The following is a 16226-nucleotide window of genomic DNA, read 5'->3' on the forward strand; positions in this document are numbered from 1 at the left end:
CCAGACTTTCTCCCTTACCTCCAGGTTCTGGATTCTTGACAGCTGCCCTTAGCAGTGAAGACTGAAGCAAAGAAGGCATTCAGTAACTCTGCCTTCTCTGTATCCCTTGTCACCTGTGGGCCCCTGTCCCATTCAGTAGTGGGCCCACATTTTCCCTAGTCCTCCTCTTACTGCTGATGTATCTGAAGAAGCACTTCCTGTTGTCCTTAACATCCCTTGCCAGACTCAATTCCAAATGGGCCTTAGCCTTCCTCGCCACATCTCTACATACTCTGACTGCATTCCTGTAATCCCCCAAACAGCCTGTCCCCTCTTCCACATTCAGTGTACTTTCTTCTTCTGTCTGAGTTTTGCCAGGAACTCCTTACTCATCCATGCAGGTCTCCTACCCCCTTTGCTGTTTTTGAGCTTGGAGAAAGTGATGTTTGAATACTAGCCAGCTCTCATGGACCCCCCTGTCCTTCCTTCTAGGGCCTTAACCCTTGAGACTCCACCAATTAGGTCTCCAAATAGCCCAAAGTCTGCTCTCCTGAAGGCCAGGGTTGCAATCCTGCTTGTTGCCTTACTTCTTTCCTGCAGGATCCTGATCTCCACCATCTCTTGGTCGCTGCAGCCAAGGCTGCCCCCAACCTTCACCTCTCCAGCCAGTCCCTCTTTGTTGGTTAGGACAAGGTCCAGCAGGACAGCCTTCCTTATACACTTCTCCAGCACCTGTGTCAAGAAGTTATCATCAATGCATTGCAGGAGGCTCCTGGACTGTTTGTGCCTTGCTGTGTTGTCCCTCCAGCAGATGTTGAAGCAGGTGGTTGAAGTCCCCCATGAGAGCCAGGGCCTGTGATCATGAGCCTACTTCCAGCTGTCTACAGAAGGCCTCATCGACTTCCTCTTCCTGGTCAGGTGGCCTGTAGTAGACACCCACAGCAGTGTCCCCCATGTTAGCCTGCCCTTTGATCTTTACCCATAAGCTCTCAATTGCCTCCTCCTCCTCCTCCACCCCTAGTCAGAGCTCGATGCATTCCAGTTGCTCTCTCACATAAAGAGCAGCTCCACCACCTCACCTTCCTGGCCTCTCTTTCCTAAAAAGCACATAGCCACATCAGGGTACTGCAGCAAAGGCGAACTTTAAAGAGGGACTTGATGGTAGAGGAAAACATTTGTGGGTGAATTTCGTGGATGTGGGGACCAGCATGCAAGATGGCAGGAGGATTTCAAAAACCTACCAGAGGGACAAAATGGGATGTCTAACTTCAGGTTAATTTGTGTTTTGACATTGGATAAAAGCAAAGATAATGTTTTTTGTTTGTTTGTTTGTTTTTTGGTCAGAGAGAGGATTAAACAAGAAGGAGATGAGAAAGACTACATTAATCAAGATCAGGTTAAAAAAAAAGAAGGTGTTATCATAAGAGAGTTATGAGGCTCTTATTTCAGGAAAATGAAAGAAAGATTTAACTGTAATCACTATACTAAAGGTCGGGAAAGGCTATATGTCACAGAGAGAAACAGCATCAAATTAAACAGGAGAAGTTCAAATTTTCAGTGTGAAAGATGGTAGAGGTCTAGGAGGAGTGGGGTGACCTTGCAGCAGCAAAATTTAATGCAAAAAGTCCTGCAGCGAGGAGAGCTGCAGGGCACTGGCAGCTCGTGTGGAGCTGGCATGGTGCTGTGAGTGGCAGGGGAAAACTGGCTGCTACACCCACAGCCACGTTTTCTGAAGCAACCTGCTGTCAGCAGAAAGAGAAACCAAAACGATCACAGAAATGCAGAATTGAAGCCTGCTCACTTTCCCTCCTACATCTTTTATACTCTTGAGAAAAGTTTATGGCGCATGAACAGCAACAGTAGTGGGAGCTGGTTGTCTGGTTCATAAAGGGTCCCCATCTACACTATGTAGGAATAGAAAATTGATTTAATTAGCTGGAGCTACTTCATTGCACTTCTGCCCCATAAATACAGGACCAAAGCTATGCCTATTCACAGATACAGGCATGCACCTAGTGTTGAGCTTCCTTTCAACACTACACTCTGAGGAAGTAGCTAGGCATGAGGCATTGCTTATGAGCCATAAATGTGGAAAGCTGTTAAACAGAAAGCTCTCTTCTTTGGTAATGCTGTCTCCAATTCTGAGAGGTCATTCAGGTGCATCTCACTTCCATGTAGAAAGGAAAGAAGTACCCTAGGGGACACAGAGTGTTTTTTCTTAGAATACTAGGAAGTGGCAAACAGACTGTTCAGATTACCAAGAGGTTTTCTTCAGCAAACTGGTGGGGGGTTGTTTTTGTTTTTTACCATCTTCTCTTTCCTAGAAGAGAACAGTGGCTCGATTAGAGAATCGATTCAATGTTTGTTTTCCTCCAGGACTGCCACATTTTTGTGATTGTGCAAACCACACTGAAGGAGCAAGCAAGTAGCCAGTATTGATATGCTAATTCTTAATGCAGTAAAGACTTTCACTGTGTTAAAAATAAGGTAGATATGGTCAGAGTGCTAATGATGGCACATGTTCCAAAACAACAGTTGTGCACAGGTACATTCCAGGTAGCACAAAATGGTTTGGCCTTTCTGCAGGTGATCCCAAAAGATCCAGTGAAAAGATTAGGCAAGTGACTGTAGTCTCACGATGTTAAAAGTTCGATGCTGAGACAGTTTTTGTCTAAATGATTTCTGAGTTTCTATCACAGTGAGCATCCCAGTAGGCACAATAGTAAGTAGCAGCATCATCTGGGCTTACATCTTTTATTGTAAGAACACATCGATCCTGGCCAGAAACTTTTTCAACCATGTACCTGTTTTCTTGAAAACCACTTTCAACAAAAGCTTTCCCCTGTGAAAAGTACAGTAGCCTCTCTGGGGGTTTGCCTTCCTTCTGTAGATACCAGTGTATGACAGTGCTATCAAAACTTTCCAGTAATTCAGTAATTTCACAGCTCATACGTGCACTTCCTTTGAACTTGGTGATGGATATAGGGCTCTGCTGGGGAATTTCTTGTGCAAATCCATCTAGGAAGAAAAAAATGGAGAAAAGAGATAATCAGTTATAGTTCAGGGATTTGGGCATATGTCATCTAGTGCAGCAATGAGCACCTGCTAGAAAGGTAAGAAAGGAAGGACTTACAAGACCAAACCACTGGGACCATAAGAGCTGCCAGCAGTAACATGTTTACTTGTTGCGCTCAGCAGTAGAAATCAGAGAAGAAGGAAAGAGGCCCCAGATGGGGATAGGAGGGTACAGGAGCAGGAAGTGACTCATCTGAGCAGATCCAGTGACAAGTTTGTTTGAAAGCACATGGGGCCACATTTGCAGAAAATCCACTGCAGCCTGGGGAAGGATTTAGGTCTGCAAATGCTAAAATTGGTGAGGTTTCCAGATAGATGCAAGAAACATTTGTGAATCCAAGGATACTGACCCTTGAAAACTTGAGCCAGAGCCAGTGAGAAAATGCAGCTCCGGCTGTGTAATAGGGTGGGAAGAGTCCAGCCCATAGGCCATCAGTGAGTGCCAGAGGGATGCAGGTTCTGGGTGGAGATCCACACCAGTGTCCCCCATGCTGGTCTGACTGAGCAGGAGGCAATCCATCACTCCATCAGGGACCTTGTTTTGCTGCTTCAGCTCAGTTACACAGCTCCAATGCATTGAAATGGCCAGGACACCCCTGTGCCAGTGGTGCCACATCATAGAAGTGGCAGATGAGCTTGTTGCATATCAACCTTCACCTACTGGGGCAGCTGTACAGTGAATATGTGCCTAGCCTTTGGTTTCAAATGTGGAAGGAAATACACAGCTGCAAGATTTCAGTTTCAAAGCTCAGATAAACTGCAAAGGAAAGCTTTCTTCTTGGAAAGAAAGGCTCAGAAACAGAGGTTGCCTGTGCACTGAATAAAGTCTGCTTCTCAATAGCCATTGCAGAGGTGCCTCTCGATAAAGTTGCAAAGACCTCATGAAGGATCTCTCCTTAACAAGTTAGCAGAGGCTGTGGGACCATCGATCATCTGGGCATGAGGGAGATAAGCTGCTTCATCCTCCCTCATTTAGGTCATTAGCTGTGTGCAGCAAGCAATTAAGCGTATGTTATTGGCAGGCTAGGAAATGCACCCCTTGTTTGCAGAGCTTCAGGTGAAAGACAGACACCTTTCTCTGCACAGTATCAGTATTGGTGGGTACTGGTCCATCTCTGCTTGGTAAATAATGACGGGGATGTTTATTTAATTCTCTGTTGGGCCATCCTGAGAAGGATGAGAAGTGAGTTAAGGACCATCAGGCACAACAAGCTGAGTAGGTGGCTTAAGAGCATGGGAGTGAGAAAGAGAGAAATATGAAACAGACTTTAAGGTGAAAGGGGACAGATGCAGAGAGATGCATTTCAACATCTAGTGACAGTTCTCCTGCATGGGGGACTATGGCTAAGGAAAATCAAAATTGTATTGGCAATTGTGTGGAAATGGAAAGGATCTGAGATCAAGGCCGTTTTGTCAAAAACTGATTAGAACAGTAGAAGACCACAGAGGTAGAAATGGCAGGCAGTTCAGTAAACCTTGCATCACTGAGCTTTTAAAGCCTCTATGGTGATTCTTTTGGAAGACCTGGACATATTAGAAGAGAGAGAGATGGATGGATAGATAAATAGAGAGATTACAGGACAGTTGGTGAACTTGCTCTAGTTAGCTGTACTGGTGTCTGGGGTCAGAAAGACACAGGTATCACCAAATGCAGGTATATAAAGTCAGCTGTGGCAGTGCTGGATATATCTCAGCCTCCAGTCTGAAATCCAATTCTGCTGACCTAACATGGTTGTGCAGGCACTTTTTTGTGAATAAGTCAGTGAATCAGTGCATTAGTACAGCCAGAAAAGAACCATCATCTTGTGTATCAGTTATGATACAATAATTATTTTTAGCTGTGTTAGTTTCAAATGTGCCAGGTGACTACTGCTCTCAAAAACCTTCTTTCAGAGGTCTAAAATCAAGAAATTCTTCAAGATGTCATAGAAACAAAGATTAAAAATTCTCTAGGATCAGATCTTTTTAACTTCTGTAAGTGCTTTCAAAAGCTTAATAGTGTTCAAACCATGGATAGAGTTAGTGAGGCTAGGACACACACACAGCCCCAGCTTTGCAGATCACTGAGGACCCTTTAACTGAGGTGGACAAAACTGCTGTTAGAGTTGGAGGAGTTCATCAAGATTCCACTTCTGACCTCAGGGAAAGTGGCATAGCAGTAACAAACATCAGAGTTTGGGTTTTGGAGAGCTTGCTTTCAGGCAGGAAAGAATTTGATGCTCTCTCAGACATCCCATTTTCTCAGTCTGGCGTCATGGCTGTAACAGACTCACTTACACTAACTTAGTTCAGAGGAATGGTTAACTTTTAGTTTAGAGGAATGGTTTTCTACTTTTCCCAATTGTCTGATAAGCATTGTGCATTTACACTAGACTTACTTCTGCTCTAGAAGTCTTCTCTGCAGCTCTTGAGGTCCAATTTTCCTTGTGACCACACCTGCGAAAACAGTTGCAGAAACAACCCCGTGATTTTCAGTGCATCTACTGATGCTAGATTCATTTTTATTTTCTGAAGAATCATCAGGGCTAGAAAACATTCTGGTTAAAATATATGCCTAAAGTATATGAGCACTCATGTTGTAATGCCTTAACAGCCCTGAACAAGCTAAGAGTGGTTTTTCTTGGGGGACAGACCTGTATTCCAGATCACCTATTAGAAGCCTATAATCACATTTTTAGCCCATGAAGTACTTTCATATGCTTAACAATATACATGTATTTAAAGTCTAGGTTTACATATTATTGCATACATATAAAAAATAGTAGTAGTACATTGCTGTTCTTCATATCACACAGTAGAAATCTGTCAGGTATCTGATCCCAGATTAAAAGGAAAGGAATATGGAAGTGACTGACTCTCAGATAATTAAAAGTCTATATTACATGCATGGGGTGGCTTTTTGTATTGTAACTTTCTAACATAGCAACTCTCCCAATAGTCACAATAACAGGTTGAACTTTATGTTGCATATTGCAAGAGGACAAATGTATTGGCTAGAGCATTTTCAACAATATGCATTTCCAGGCTAAAATTGTCATCAAATACACTTGTCTCTGAAGAAATGACCAACATCCACTTTGCACATAGCTTCAACATTATTTGATACCAACAGATATGAAGACACTATCAAAATCTTCAGAGAGATTGATAATAGTGCAGACACATACTTCCTTCATGCTTAGTAATAGATAATGGCCCTGCTTTGGAATTACTTGTGAAAACTCCTCTGGAAAAAAATGATAAGTATCATGAGTTGAATTTAAACATTTTTCAGAACACACTCTTTTGCTGAGCAGTGCACACATAAGAAAGAAAGACAAGCTTGTGAAAAATGTTTTTTAAGACCAAAATGAAGTAGCCATAAAGAGCTGGCAACAGTAATTATTAATCATTTAATTGTGTATGTAACTGAGAGAGAAATTAAAATGAGTTTTCAAAGGTAGGGATGCAGGGCAGTGGAAGAGAGAAAGTGGCTTATTCCAACAGTATTCAACAGCAGGTCTCCTGCCTGCATATGGAATCATATTTCAGAAAATTCCACACTATGAGGAAAAAAGGCAAGCTGACTGAAATTAAAACCAGGTCAGTTTTACTACAATCTGTTTTTTAAATAATTAAAGTGGCCAGAAAAATCTATATCAAAGCACTGAATATCGTTGCTCAAATTGTACCAAATGGCATAAAAACAAGTCCAACAACAACAGTGTATAGAGCTGTGGAACTGTGAAACCAACACTATGCAGGTATTTGTGTTCGTTTTTCAAGAACATCTTACTAGATATTGAGTATGTGCACTCAGTTCTATTCAAGGCTCAGAAGTATAAAACTTAATTCAGTTTTCTGAGTCAGAAAAAATGCTAGCTTTCCTAGAGTGGTAAAAGCATCTTTGAACTTTTCCCCTCACACTAGTAGAATTAATTAGGCCTGAAGTGCCAGGGACTCTCCACTTGTCAGAGACCTAGCCCACAGACGAGGGCTGAAGCTCTTCTCAGGACATAGTTGGTGAGGAATTGTGTCGATGAAATTAGACTTCCTGGGATGCTTACAGGAGTTTGTAGTGACTGAAAGGAAAAGGAGGACAAGAGCAATCTGGGAGGGAGGATGTGGGGGGGGGGGAGGGCGTGCAAGATCATCTGGTCTTCTCTCCTTGTTTTTGTTCCCTCTCTTGCTTTTCCTCAGGGCAAAATACTGAGGCCATGGAGAAATGTTTCTCTCCGTGCTCCAGGGGTTCTCCTCAGGACACAAAAGTGGTCCTTCTACAACTGGCATTTGTTCACACACACAGACACCTTGTGTTCACGGCCCGGTGAATACTTTCTGCACAACCAAGTCCTCATCTGAGCAGCTAAGCCCCATACATTTGCCCTAAAATCATGGGGACTCTCCAGTTTCCGGACGTTACGGATGTCGGTAAGCATCCGGGTACGACCATGACTATTAACATCACCTATTTCTCAGCTGCAGTGGGAAGCTGCTGTTTTTCCTATCCCGCTGCAGACAGCAGTTTGAGAGGGGAGGAATACGGAAGCAACTGCATTTTGGCACAGTTCAGAGCTTGTGGTTCAGAGTGCAGGGTGGCTTTGTGTACGGTTTAACTTTACCCTTCTGATGCTGTGGTGATCTCGATATGCCAATAGGCACAGTAATAAAGGCCAGAATCCTTTGGGGTTAAATAAGCTATTATGAGAGTATATCGGGGCTCGCTAGAATCTCCCTGAACGTTATACTTCCGGCTACTGGAACTGTCATCAAATGTAGGTGAATGTCCTGACACATACAGAATCCTCTTCGGTGGCTGTCCAGCACGCTGGTGGTACCAGTGAACAATGTCTTCACTGCTCATGCTGCATTCTATACTGGCTGAGCTGCGCTCCATCCTCGTCACCAACTCTGGCGTTTGTACCGGGATTGCTTGTGCGTCTCCACCTACAAGAGAAAGGGGAGACATTGGGTGGTGGGATGAAGGCACCAGATTTTGGAACAAGCATTCTCTTCTCAGTACTGAGCACACGCAAAGAGGAGGAGAAGGGCAAAAGGACTTACAAGACCAAAACGAAGCTACCAGAAGGACTGGCAGCAGCAACATGCTGCCTGCGGGCGGTTACACCTGGAACTGAGCTTGAGGCAGAAATGCGGTGAAGCCCTTTAGCTAGGAAGAGAGTAGGGCAATCGGGAGGAGGAAATGACTCGTCTGATAGAGCCAATGGCAGTTCTCCAACTTGTTGCTGCCGAGCGTTACATCTACTGACAAGCTCAACCACAGCGGGAATGGCGTAGTCAGGAGCTCAGATACTCCCATTTTGTTCCACTATCTACTACGTTCCTCTCCAGCTTACATGCAAATCCTGCTAAGCACACACACAATGGCTCCAAATGTCCAAGCCCACCCTTCCCAACTGTGGGGTTTGTTAGACACTGAGCTAGGCGACCCGTCCTTCAGCTGAGACTAGAAGCAGGTGTGCTGTGAGAAACAGAACAAGAATGCAGAATATGAGCCAAGCAGATAACTGTGGTGTCTGCTTGTGAGAAAATTGTATCAAGGGACATAACCAATCGCTTTAGTAGCTGGAGCGCATGCTTGTCGCTGTATACCCAATCACTGCGCTGTGTATGTCTTGTGCACAACTCGTGCTTGCTGTATCGATATATATATTTTGCCTTCTGATACGGATAAACGTCTTCTGATCAGAACCCGTCAGGAGTCCGTGCAATCAATCCCTTCACCCAGTGATGGCCACCTCTCCTCAGACACCCCAACCCTCTCCTGAAAGCACTTCTCACCAGCCTGCCCTAGCAAATACTGCCTGCTTTTGTGGCACAAATGGGATTGCTGCTGGCAAAAGCAGATCGTAGTAGATTACTTCACGTGACAGTCTGCCAGCAAACTACGTCTCCCTTGCGTGGGTGTCCCTCTGGGACAGCACACCAGCTCCTGGGGGCCAATTCCTCTGGCCGCAATGGCCTGTGGGCTGCAAGGTTCCTGGGCACACCTCATGTTTAGCTGCTCGCCCTCCTTGGTGATGGGCTTGTAGAGCCGTTCACTCACGGCTCTACAGCAGCAGTGCTGCTTTGTGGCTCACACCTGCACGAGACTCATCAGAATCCACAGTTTGTCACAAGGAGAGAAAGGGGAAAACAAAGGGAAAACCACATTGGAAACGTCCCTTGTCCCCAACACACACACGCACACACACGCACCCGTGGAAAATCTGGGATAAGCTGATGCTATGTGACATTGCCGCCATTTGCAGTGGGCCACGCTGGGACTTTGCCACACAGGAGGACTTGTCAGTGTGCTGCGGGTGGGTAACAGCAGTACTGCAAAGATTACGCCTAATCAACCACATCCGAATGCTGGCCCTGCCATTACTGTGCGTGGTTAAAGCCCGAGGATGCCCAATTGCCTTGGATCACGGTTTGGCTCTTCCTTTGGAGCCCCTGAAAAAGGTTCCATCAGCCTAGGTAGGAGCCAGGTTAGGTCTGCCTTGGCTGCTCTTGGAAAACACAGACGCTACTAGCAGGGAAGTCACAAAGCCAGAACCTGCTTCACTCCCATCCTCCTTACTAACACTCCATTTGGCTGTGGGCTCAGGACCACCTCGAAAGACACCCTCTTGTTTTTGTCTTTTCCTGCAGTTCTCTCCTGAAACTCTTCTGACTTGTTCCAGTTACCGCTGGTTCCTGGTCAGTTCCTACCAGGAACATTGGTTTTGTTCACAGAATAGAGGAGGTACTGCATGTCTCTCTGCTGCTGGACACACTTTTAAATCTATGACCTGCCACGCTTCTGGAAACTTGTCCCGTAGAAAAGCATTTTGTGCCTCGTTGTTCAGGAGACCTCTCAACAGCAAACTTTTTTTCACCAGAATCTGGTTGCTGATTCTCTGGTCCAAAAGAGAGACTCCTCTCTGGATCTTTGTTTGGTCTTTCTCCATAACTCTGAGCACAGCTAAATCTCATGCCAGCAGTAGTACCGCAAATTCTTTTGTTCTGTCTCTTTTCCTTGCGATAGATGCAGAAATCGGTGTCAGGTGCTTTTGCGTAGACATGTCTGCAACAAAAGAAAGAGAAAATGCCATCAGCATGGAGTTTAGTGACTTTTTGCACAGGCTATCAGTGGCCTGCTAGTTCTGTGATACTCCCAGTAGGCGCAGTAGTAGGTGCCTTCATCACTGAGATTGAGGTCAGTTACTGAGAGCCTACAGATGTTTCTTTCTTTTTTCATAGGAAAGTACTTGCTCTTATAGGAGTCATGATCATAAGAAATTTCTCTCTCCGATCTGATATACAGAAGCCGTTCAGGGCCCTTAGGAGGAACATGCCGGTACCAGTGTATATAAGCAGCCTGGAAGTCGTCTATGCCCTCAGCTATACAGTCAATCGACACTGTTTTGGTCTTTCCTTTGGTGACAGATGGCTGGCGCTGTTTCAGAAGCACTTGTGCTTCTCCATCTAAAAAGAAGAGAAGGGAAGAAACGAGAACAAACACTCTCACCCTGCTCTTCATTCCTGCCTGCACACACAGAGCGCTTCCCGCCACTGCTCCCTGCTACCCCATTGCAAAGAAAGAGACATACGAGACCAGGCTGAAGCCAGGGCCAGGACCGGGAGCAGCAGCATCCTGAGAGCTGCTGCTCGCTGCTGCTCGCTGCCACCTCAGCAGAAACACGAGCGCTCTCCTTGCCGGGACGGAGAGCTGCAGCCCAGGAAAGGAAGTGACTCATTTTGGTGTCATCTGGAGAGGGGGTCCTGGTGGCAGGGAGCATTTTGAGATCAAGTAGTGTGATTCAACCCTAATAAATTACTGCGCTGTGAGCTGCAACCAACAGCCGTCTCGTTGCGAAATGGGTGCTGGAGAAGGGGCACCAGAGGCCAGTTACGCTGGGGTCTTTCAGACCAGAACGCTGTGCTCTTAGGCTATTAACAACTGGCCGTTGGCACAAATGAAAATGGTGTAAGTAGGTAAAGTGGTACCTTTCTGTTCGCAGAACAGAAGTATAAATTTCTGCTGTATAGTCACTGCTCGTTTTGCGGGTTTGCTGCCTTGTTAGGGGAGAAACCTCACTGAAATCAATTCAGGGACTTGTGCTGAAACAGAAGTGGAGGCTCGATCGGCTCCAAACTGAAAACAAATGGAAAATAAAAGGAGATTCTCTACCAGCAGAGCAGCCTTAAAGAGGGAGATTGCACCTGCAGCCCTGAGCAGTGCTTCACTCTAGTTTCACTTCGTTCCTGTCACACTGCCACATGAGAATGGGATTGGTGGGTATTTTCCGGATGATGTCACTTGAAGGCGAGTTTGGAAAGATTTCCCCTTCCTTTCGCTAGCCCACCCTGCCAGCCTGGCACCGTGCTCAGAGGCAATCCAGCCATACCTACGAAAGCGCCCTTTTTGCTGTTCAAGTGAAGCAGCTGTGTCTGACCGGGGGCTGGTGGGTGAATGAGTGGGGATGTTCCCACATCCTTTCAAATATTTGGGGGTGTTTGGGGGCACTAACTGGAACGCAGGAAGTTCCACCAGAATACGAGGAGGAATTTCTTCCCTGTGAGAGCGACAGAGCACTGGAACAGGCTGCCCAGAGAGGCTGTGGAGTCTCCTTCTCCAGAGATCTCCAAAACCCGCCTGGACGCAATCCTGCGCAACGTGTTCTAGGTGACCTTGCTTGCGCAGCAAGGTTGGACTAGATCATCTCCAGAGCCCTTTCCAACCTCACCCATTCTGAGATTCTGTGATTTTTGCTCGAGAAACGGTGCACGTCAATCTTTGTGCAAGTTGCCTATGGCTTTCTACTGTTGTGCATCCCACCTAGCACAGTAGTAGGTTCCAGTGTCTTGCAGTGTTACTTTGCTCACTGTCAGAGTGCAGACAGATAGGGAGAGGTCCTTCTCGATACTGAACTTCTCATCATCAGCGCTATTTTCAAGGAAGAGCCTGGATGCCATGTAAGCAATGCGCTCGGGAGCTCCATTCGGCCTCTTTCGGTACCAGTGAATAAAGGCAGTGGCAAAGTCAGGAGCTGACACCTGGCAGTTGATTATCACCGTTTTGCCTTCTGGCTTGGTGATGGATATCGGAAGTTGCCGCAAGGCTTGTGCAGAAACACCTATGCAGAAGAAAGGAAAAAAATGGAAATGTGAAACAGAAATAATAGATCTTCCTTTCTGGCCACAAAAGAGCATGCCGAAAGGAGGGTGAGCAGAGCACTTACAAGAAAAAACAGCCACTAAAATAAACACCCTCAGCAGCCACATTCTCTCTGCCCTCCTTCAAGCTTTGTCGAAGCAACCTCAGCACCAGAGTCGAGCAGTGGGAAAGCCTATCTGGAGTGGGAGGGGGGAGGGCGGCAATAACTTTTTTAGTGCCACCCAGTGCAGCCATGCCAGCTGCAGGTGCCTTAGGCAAGTATTCATGGGCCTTTGCCTTAACATCAGCACTTCCCTTTGAATAAAATTGAAAGGGGAGACAAACAAAAAGATCCCTTGTAAGAAGAGAGGCCACTCTCGGGGCAAACATTTCCTCTTTTCTCTTTTTGGCCAGGGGATTGCTTGAGAGGATTCCTAAAGGCTCACCTTCTCTTTGCAAGATGTGATCAAAGCGCATTAGCTTCAAGGTCGCTTCTTCCTGTCCAGATTTTTAAGGCCTCACAAACAGGCAGAGCTGTGGTTCGCCATCACGGAAGTCAAGGAGCGTATTGGGACATTATTGCCGTCCCCTTGTTGTTACAGTCTCCTCTAGGCGCCCGCTGGTGCCTGCTGCGGGAGGCAGAGCAGGGCTGAGGGCACCGCTCAGCCAGCCCGGGCTGACCCTGGCTTCTTCCTGGCATCTCCCCTCCTCAGCAGCTGCCCACTGGAGAAAGCCACGAGGTGCAAACACCGGCCGAAAAAGGAACAGTTGCGCTCAGAGCTGGGGCTCTTTCTCTTCTTCCCCTCCCCACCCCTCTTTTGCCCCTGTCTTTCTGCCTCCAGCTCCCCTGGCATCTGCCACCATCTGCTGGCAGGTTTCTCCAAAGCCTTGCAGAAAGCACTCCCAAGGATCATTTGCTCTGCCGCAGCGCAGCAGATGTTACTGACCTCAAACAGCCAAGCAGCAGGCAGGTGTTATTTGCTACCTCTTGCTCGTGGAAGGTTTTGGCTGCCTGAGGCCTTGTGCAGCTCCATCTGCAAAGAAAAGCAGACAACAGCACTGTCACGGCAGCAGCGACTGAATCCCCAGGCTCACAGCATGCAGATAAATGGAAAAGAGTTTCTGCTAAGGAAACCAACCAATCTATCACCTTTCACAAAAAAAGAATCCTCACTCTTTCTTCTTCCAAACCCAAGGCCAAAACCCTTGGTACAACAGGGGTTTCTCTCCTTCTCTCCTACATGATATCAGATCATAAAGTCATCAGGAGTTTTGTAGATCTGTTTCGGAGTGATGGCATTAAATGACATTTCATGTACCTCACCCACGAGGTACAGGCTTCTGTGTCCACCAGAAGGTTGAACGTTGACTGCTGTAATCTCACCCAGGGCAGAGAGAGCTAACACAAAGTTTTCCTGAGCCTGCTTGGGCAGTTTTTGAGCCTTTGGTGGTCTGGGCTATGTAATACCAGGAACTGAATTCAACATTGTCCATTTTTCTGATTTTAGCTAGGAAATCTCAAGTTAACAGTACACTAGTACTTTCGGCATTGCCCACAGGTGTATCACAGCAACTGTGAAGAGAATCGAAACACATTCACATGCCCAGTAATTGCTTAAAATGATTAATAGTAATGATGGCAACGTGCGGATTGTCTTCTGATGGTCTTCTTGAGGATGCTGGTATCTTGACACAACTTTTCTTTCTGGAGCTGGCTTTTCCCTTTGCTGAAAACTGACAGCTTTTGGAGGAGACAGGACAGCCAGCTCAGCTATTTTTCCAAGGAGAATGCGCCTGGGAGGCGTGCATAGCAGGGAAGGACATGGCTTACCCTCCCCCCCCAAAAAAAAGACCCATGAGGGCTTTCATCAGTTTTGTCAGGGCAGGGAAAAGCAAGTTAGCCCTATCTGGGACACCGCTGCCGTTTCAAAGAAGGACAGTTTTCCTCACACCCTGTGTTTCGGCTATCACACAGCTCTGCAGGCTGCTGCCCTTCTGCGGCACACGCAAAACCCTCCTGATGAGGACGTGCGAGTGGCTCGTAATCCTCACTTGAGCTGAAATACCACAACGCCGGGGCAGCAGTTCTCTAGCGTGGGTGGGGAAAGTGGGGCCCAGTACATAAGCAGGAATGGCAGAAATACACCTTCAAAATAAAAAACCCCCAGGGGAAGAGCTTGGATGTAACAATGCAGCTGAGGGAATTCGCTGCTGATCCCTCCACCGTGCACACCAATCCTAGAGAGCCTGCTGACTTCAGGAGCCAATCCTGCCCTTTCTGGAGAGCTTTAAACAACTTCAGGCAAAGCCAGTCATTTCCACTCCGGCAGGAGTTGAAGCAAGTATGGGAGAGCACTGTGGCTATCCCTTGGCCAAATTTTAGGCCTACTAAGGTAAGGCTTTCTTCCACTGACTTCCACTGGCACGTCCCTGAAGGATTCATCTGGCCAAGGGCTGAGCACTCACGCTGAGTCAAGGAGGGGTCACCAGAACAGGCCCATCACGACTCTAGCACCTCCTAGAAGAGAAAATCCCAACGGCTCATCCAAAGGATGAGAAAGGAGCTTTCTAAACATGCTGCTTTTACATCAGGAAAAATGTCTACCATTTCATGGTGAAGCCCAGGAGAACTAATGAGGCCTGAAGTGCCGGGGACTCTCCACTTGTCAGAGACCTAGCCCACAGACGAGGGCTGAAGCTCTTCTCGGGACATAGTTGGTGAGGAATTGTGTCGATGAAATTAGACTTCCTGGGATGCTTACAGGAGTTTGTAGTGACTGAAAGGAAAAGGAGGACAAGAGCAATCTGGGAGGGAGGATGTGGGAGAGGGGGGGATGTGCAAGATCATCTGGTCTTCTCTCCTTGTTTTTGTTCCCTCTCTTGCTTTTCCTCAGGGCAAAATACTGAGGCCATGGAGAAATGTTTCTCTCCGTGCTCCAGGGGTTCTCCTCAGGACACAAAAGTGGTCCTTCTACAACTGGCATTTGTTCACACACACAGACACCTTGTGTTCACGGCCCGGTGAATACTTTCTGCACAACCAAGTCCTCATCTGAGCAGCTAAGCCCCATACATTTGCCCTAAAATCATGGGGACTCTCCAGTTTCCGGACGTTACGGATGTCGGTAAGCATCTGGGTACGATCATGACTATTAACATCACCTATTTCACAGCTGCAGTGGGAAGCTGCTGTTTTTCCTATCCCGCTGCAGACAGCAGTTTGAGAGGGGAGGAATACGGAAGCAACTGCATTTTGGCACAGTTCAGAGCTTGTGGTTCAGAGTGCAGGGTGGCTTTTTGTACGGTTTGACTTTACCCTTCTGATGCTGTGGAGCTCGATAAGGCCAATAGGCACAGTAATAAAGGCCAGAATCCTTTGGGGTTAAATAAGCTATTATGAGAGTATATCGGGGCTCGCTAGAATCTTTCTGAACGTTATACTTCCGGCTACTGGAACTGTCATCAAACGTAGGTGACTGTCCTGACACATACAGAATCCTCTTCGGTGGCTGTCCAGCACGCTGGTGGTACCAGTGAACAATGTCTTCACTGCTCATGCTGCATTCTATACTGGCTGAGCTGCGCTCCATCCTCGTCACCAACTCTGGCGTTTGTACCGGGATTGCTTGTGCGTCTCCACCTACAAGAGAAAGGGGAGACATTGGGTGGTGGGATGAAGGCACCAGATTTTGGAACAAGCATTCTCTTCTCAGTACTGAGCACACGCAAAGAGGAGGAGAAGGGCAAAAGGACTTACAAGACCAAAACGAAGCTACCAGAAGGACTGGCAGCAGCAACATGCTGCCTGCGGGCGGTTACACCTGGAACTGAGCTTGAGGCAGAAATGCGGTGAAGCCCTTTAGCTAGGAAGAGAGTAGGGCAATCGGGAGGAGGAAATGACTCGTCTGATAGAGCCAATGGCAGTTCTCCAACTTGTTGCCGCTGAGGATTACATCTACTGACAAGCTCAACCACAGCGGGAATGGCATAGTCAGGAGCTCAGATACTCCCATTTTGTTCCACTATCTACTACGTTCCTCTCCAGCTT

General features: G+C 46.9%; 1 protein-coding gene across 1 annotated transcript in view; it reads right to left on the minus strand.

Annotated features, from left to right (window-relative positions):
* The window catches only part of LOC134137074 (immunoglobulin kappa light chain-like), a 32919-nt gene extending 16926 nt beyond the window's left edge, over positions 1 to 15993 (minus strand). Inside the window, exons 1-2 of the mRNA XM_062569571.1 lie at positions 15936 to 15993; positions 15490 to 15818 (exon numbers count right to left, since the gene is read on the minus strand). Of these exons, the coding sequence (XP_062425555.1) occupies positions 15490 to 15818; positions 15936 to 15978 (372 nt within the window). The 5' untranslated portion in view covers positions 15979 to 15993. The remainder of the gene's footprint in view (positions 1 to 15489; positions 15819 to 15935) is intronic.
* Positions 15994 to 16226: the final 233 nt, after the last annotated feature.

Source organism: Rhea pennata, chromosome 2 (genome assembly GCF_028389875.1).
Source record: "Rhea pennata isolate bPtePen1 chromosome 2, bPtePen1.pri, whole genome shotgun sequence".
NCBI classification, from domain to species: Eukaryota; Metazoa; Chordata; class Aves; order Rheiformes; family Rheidae; genus Rhea; species Rhea pennata.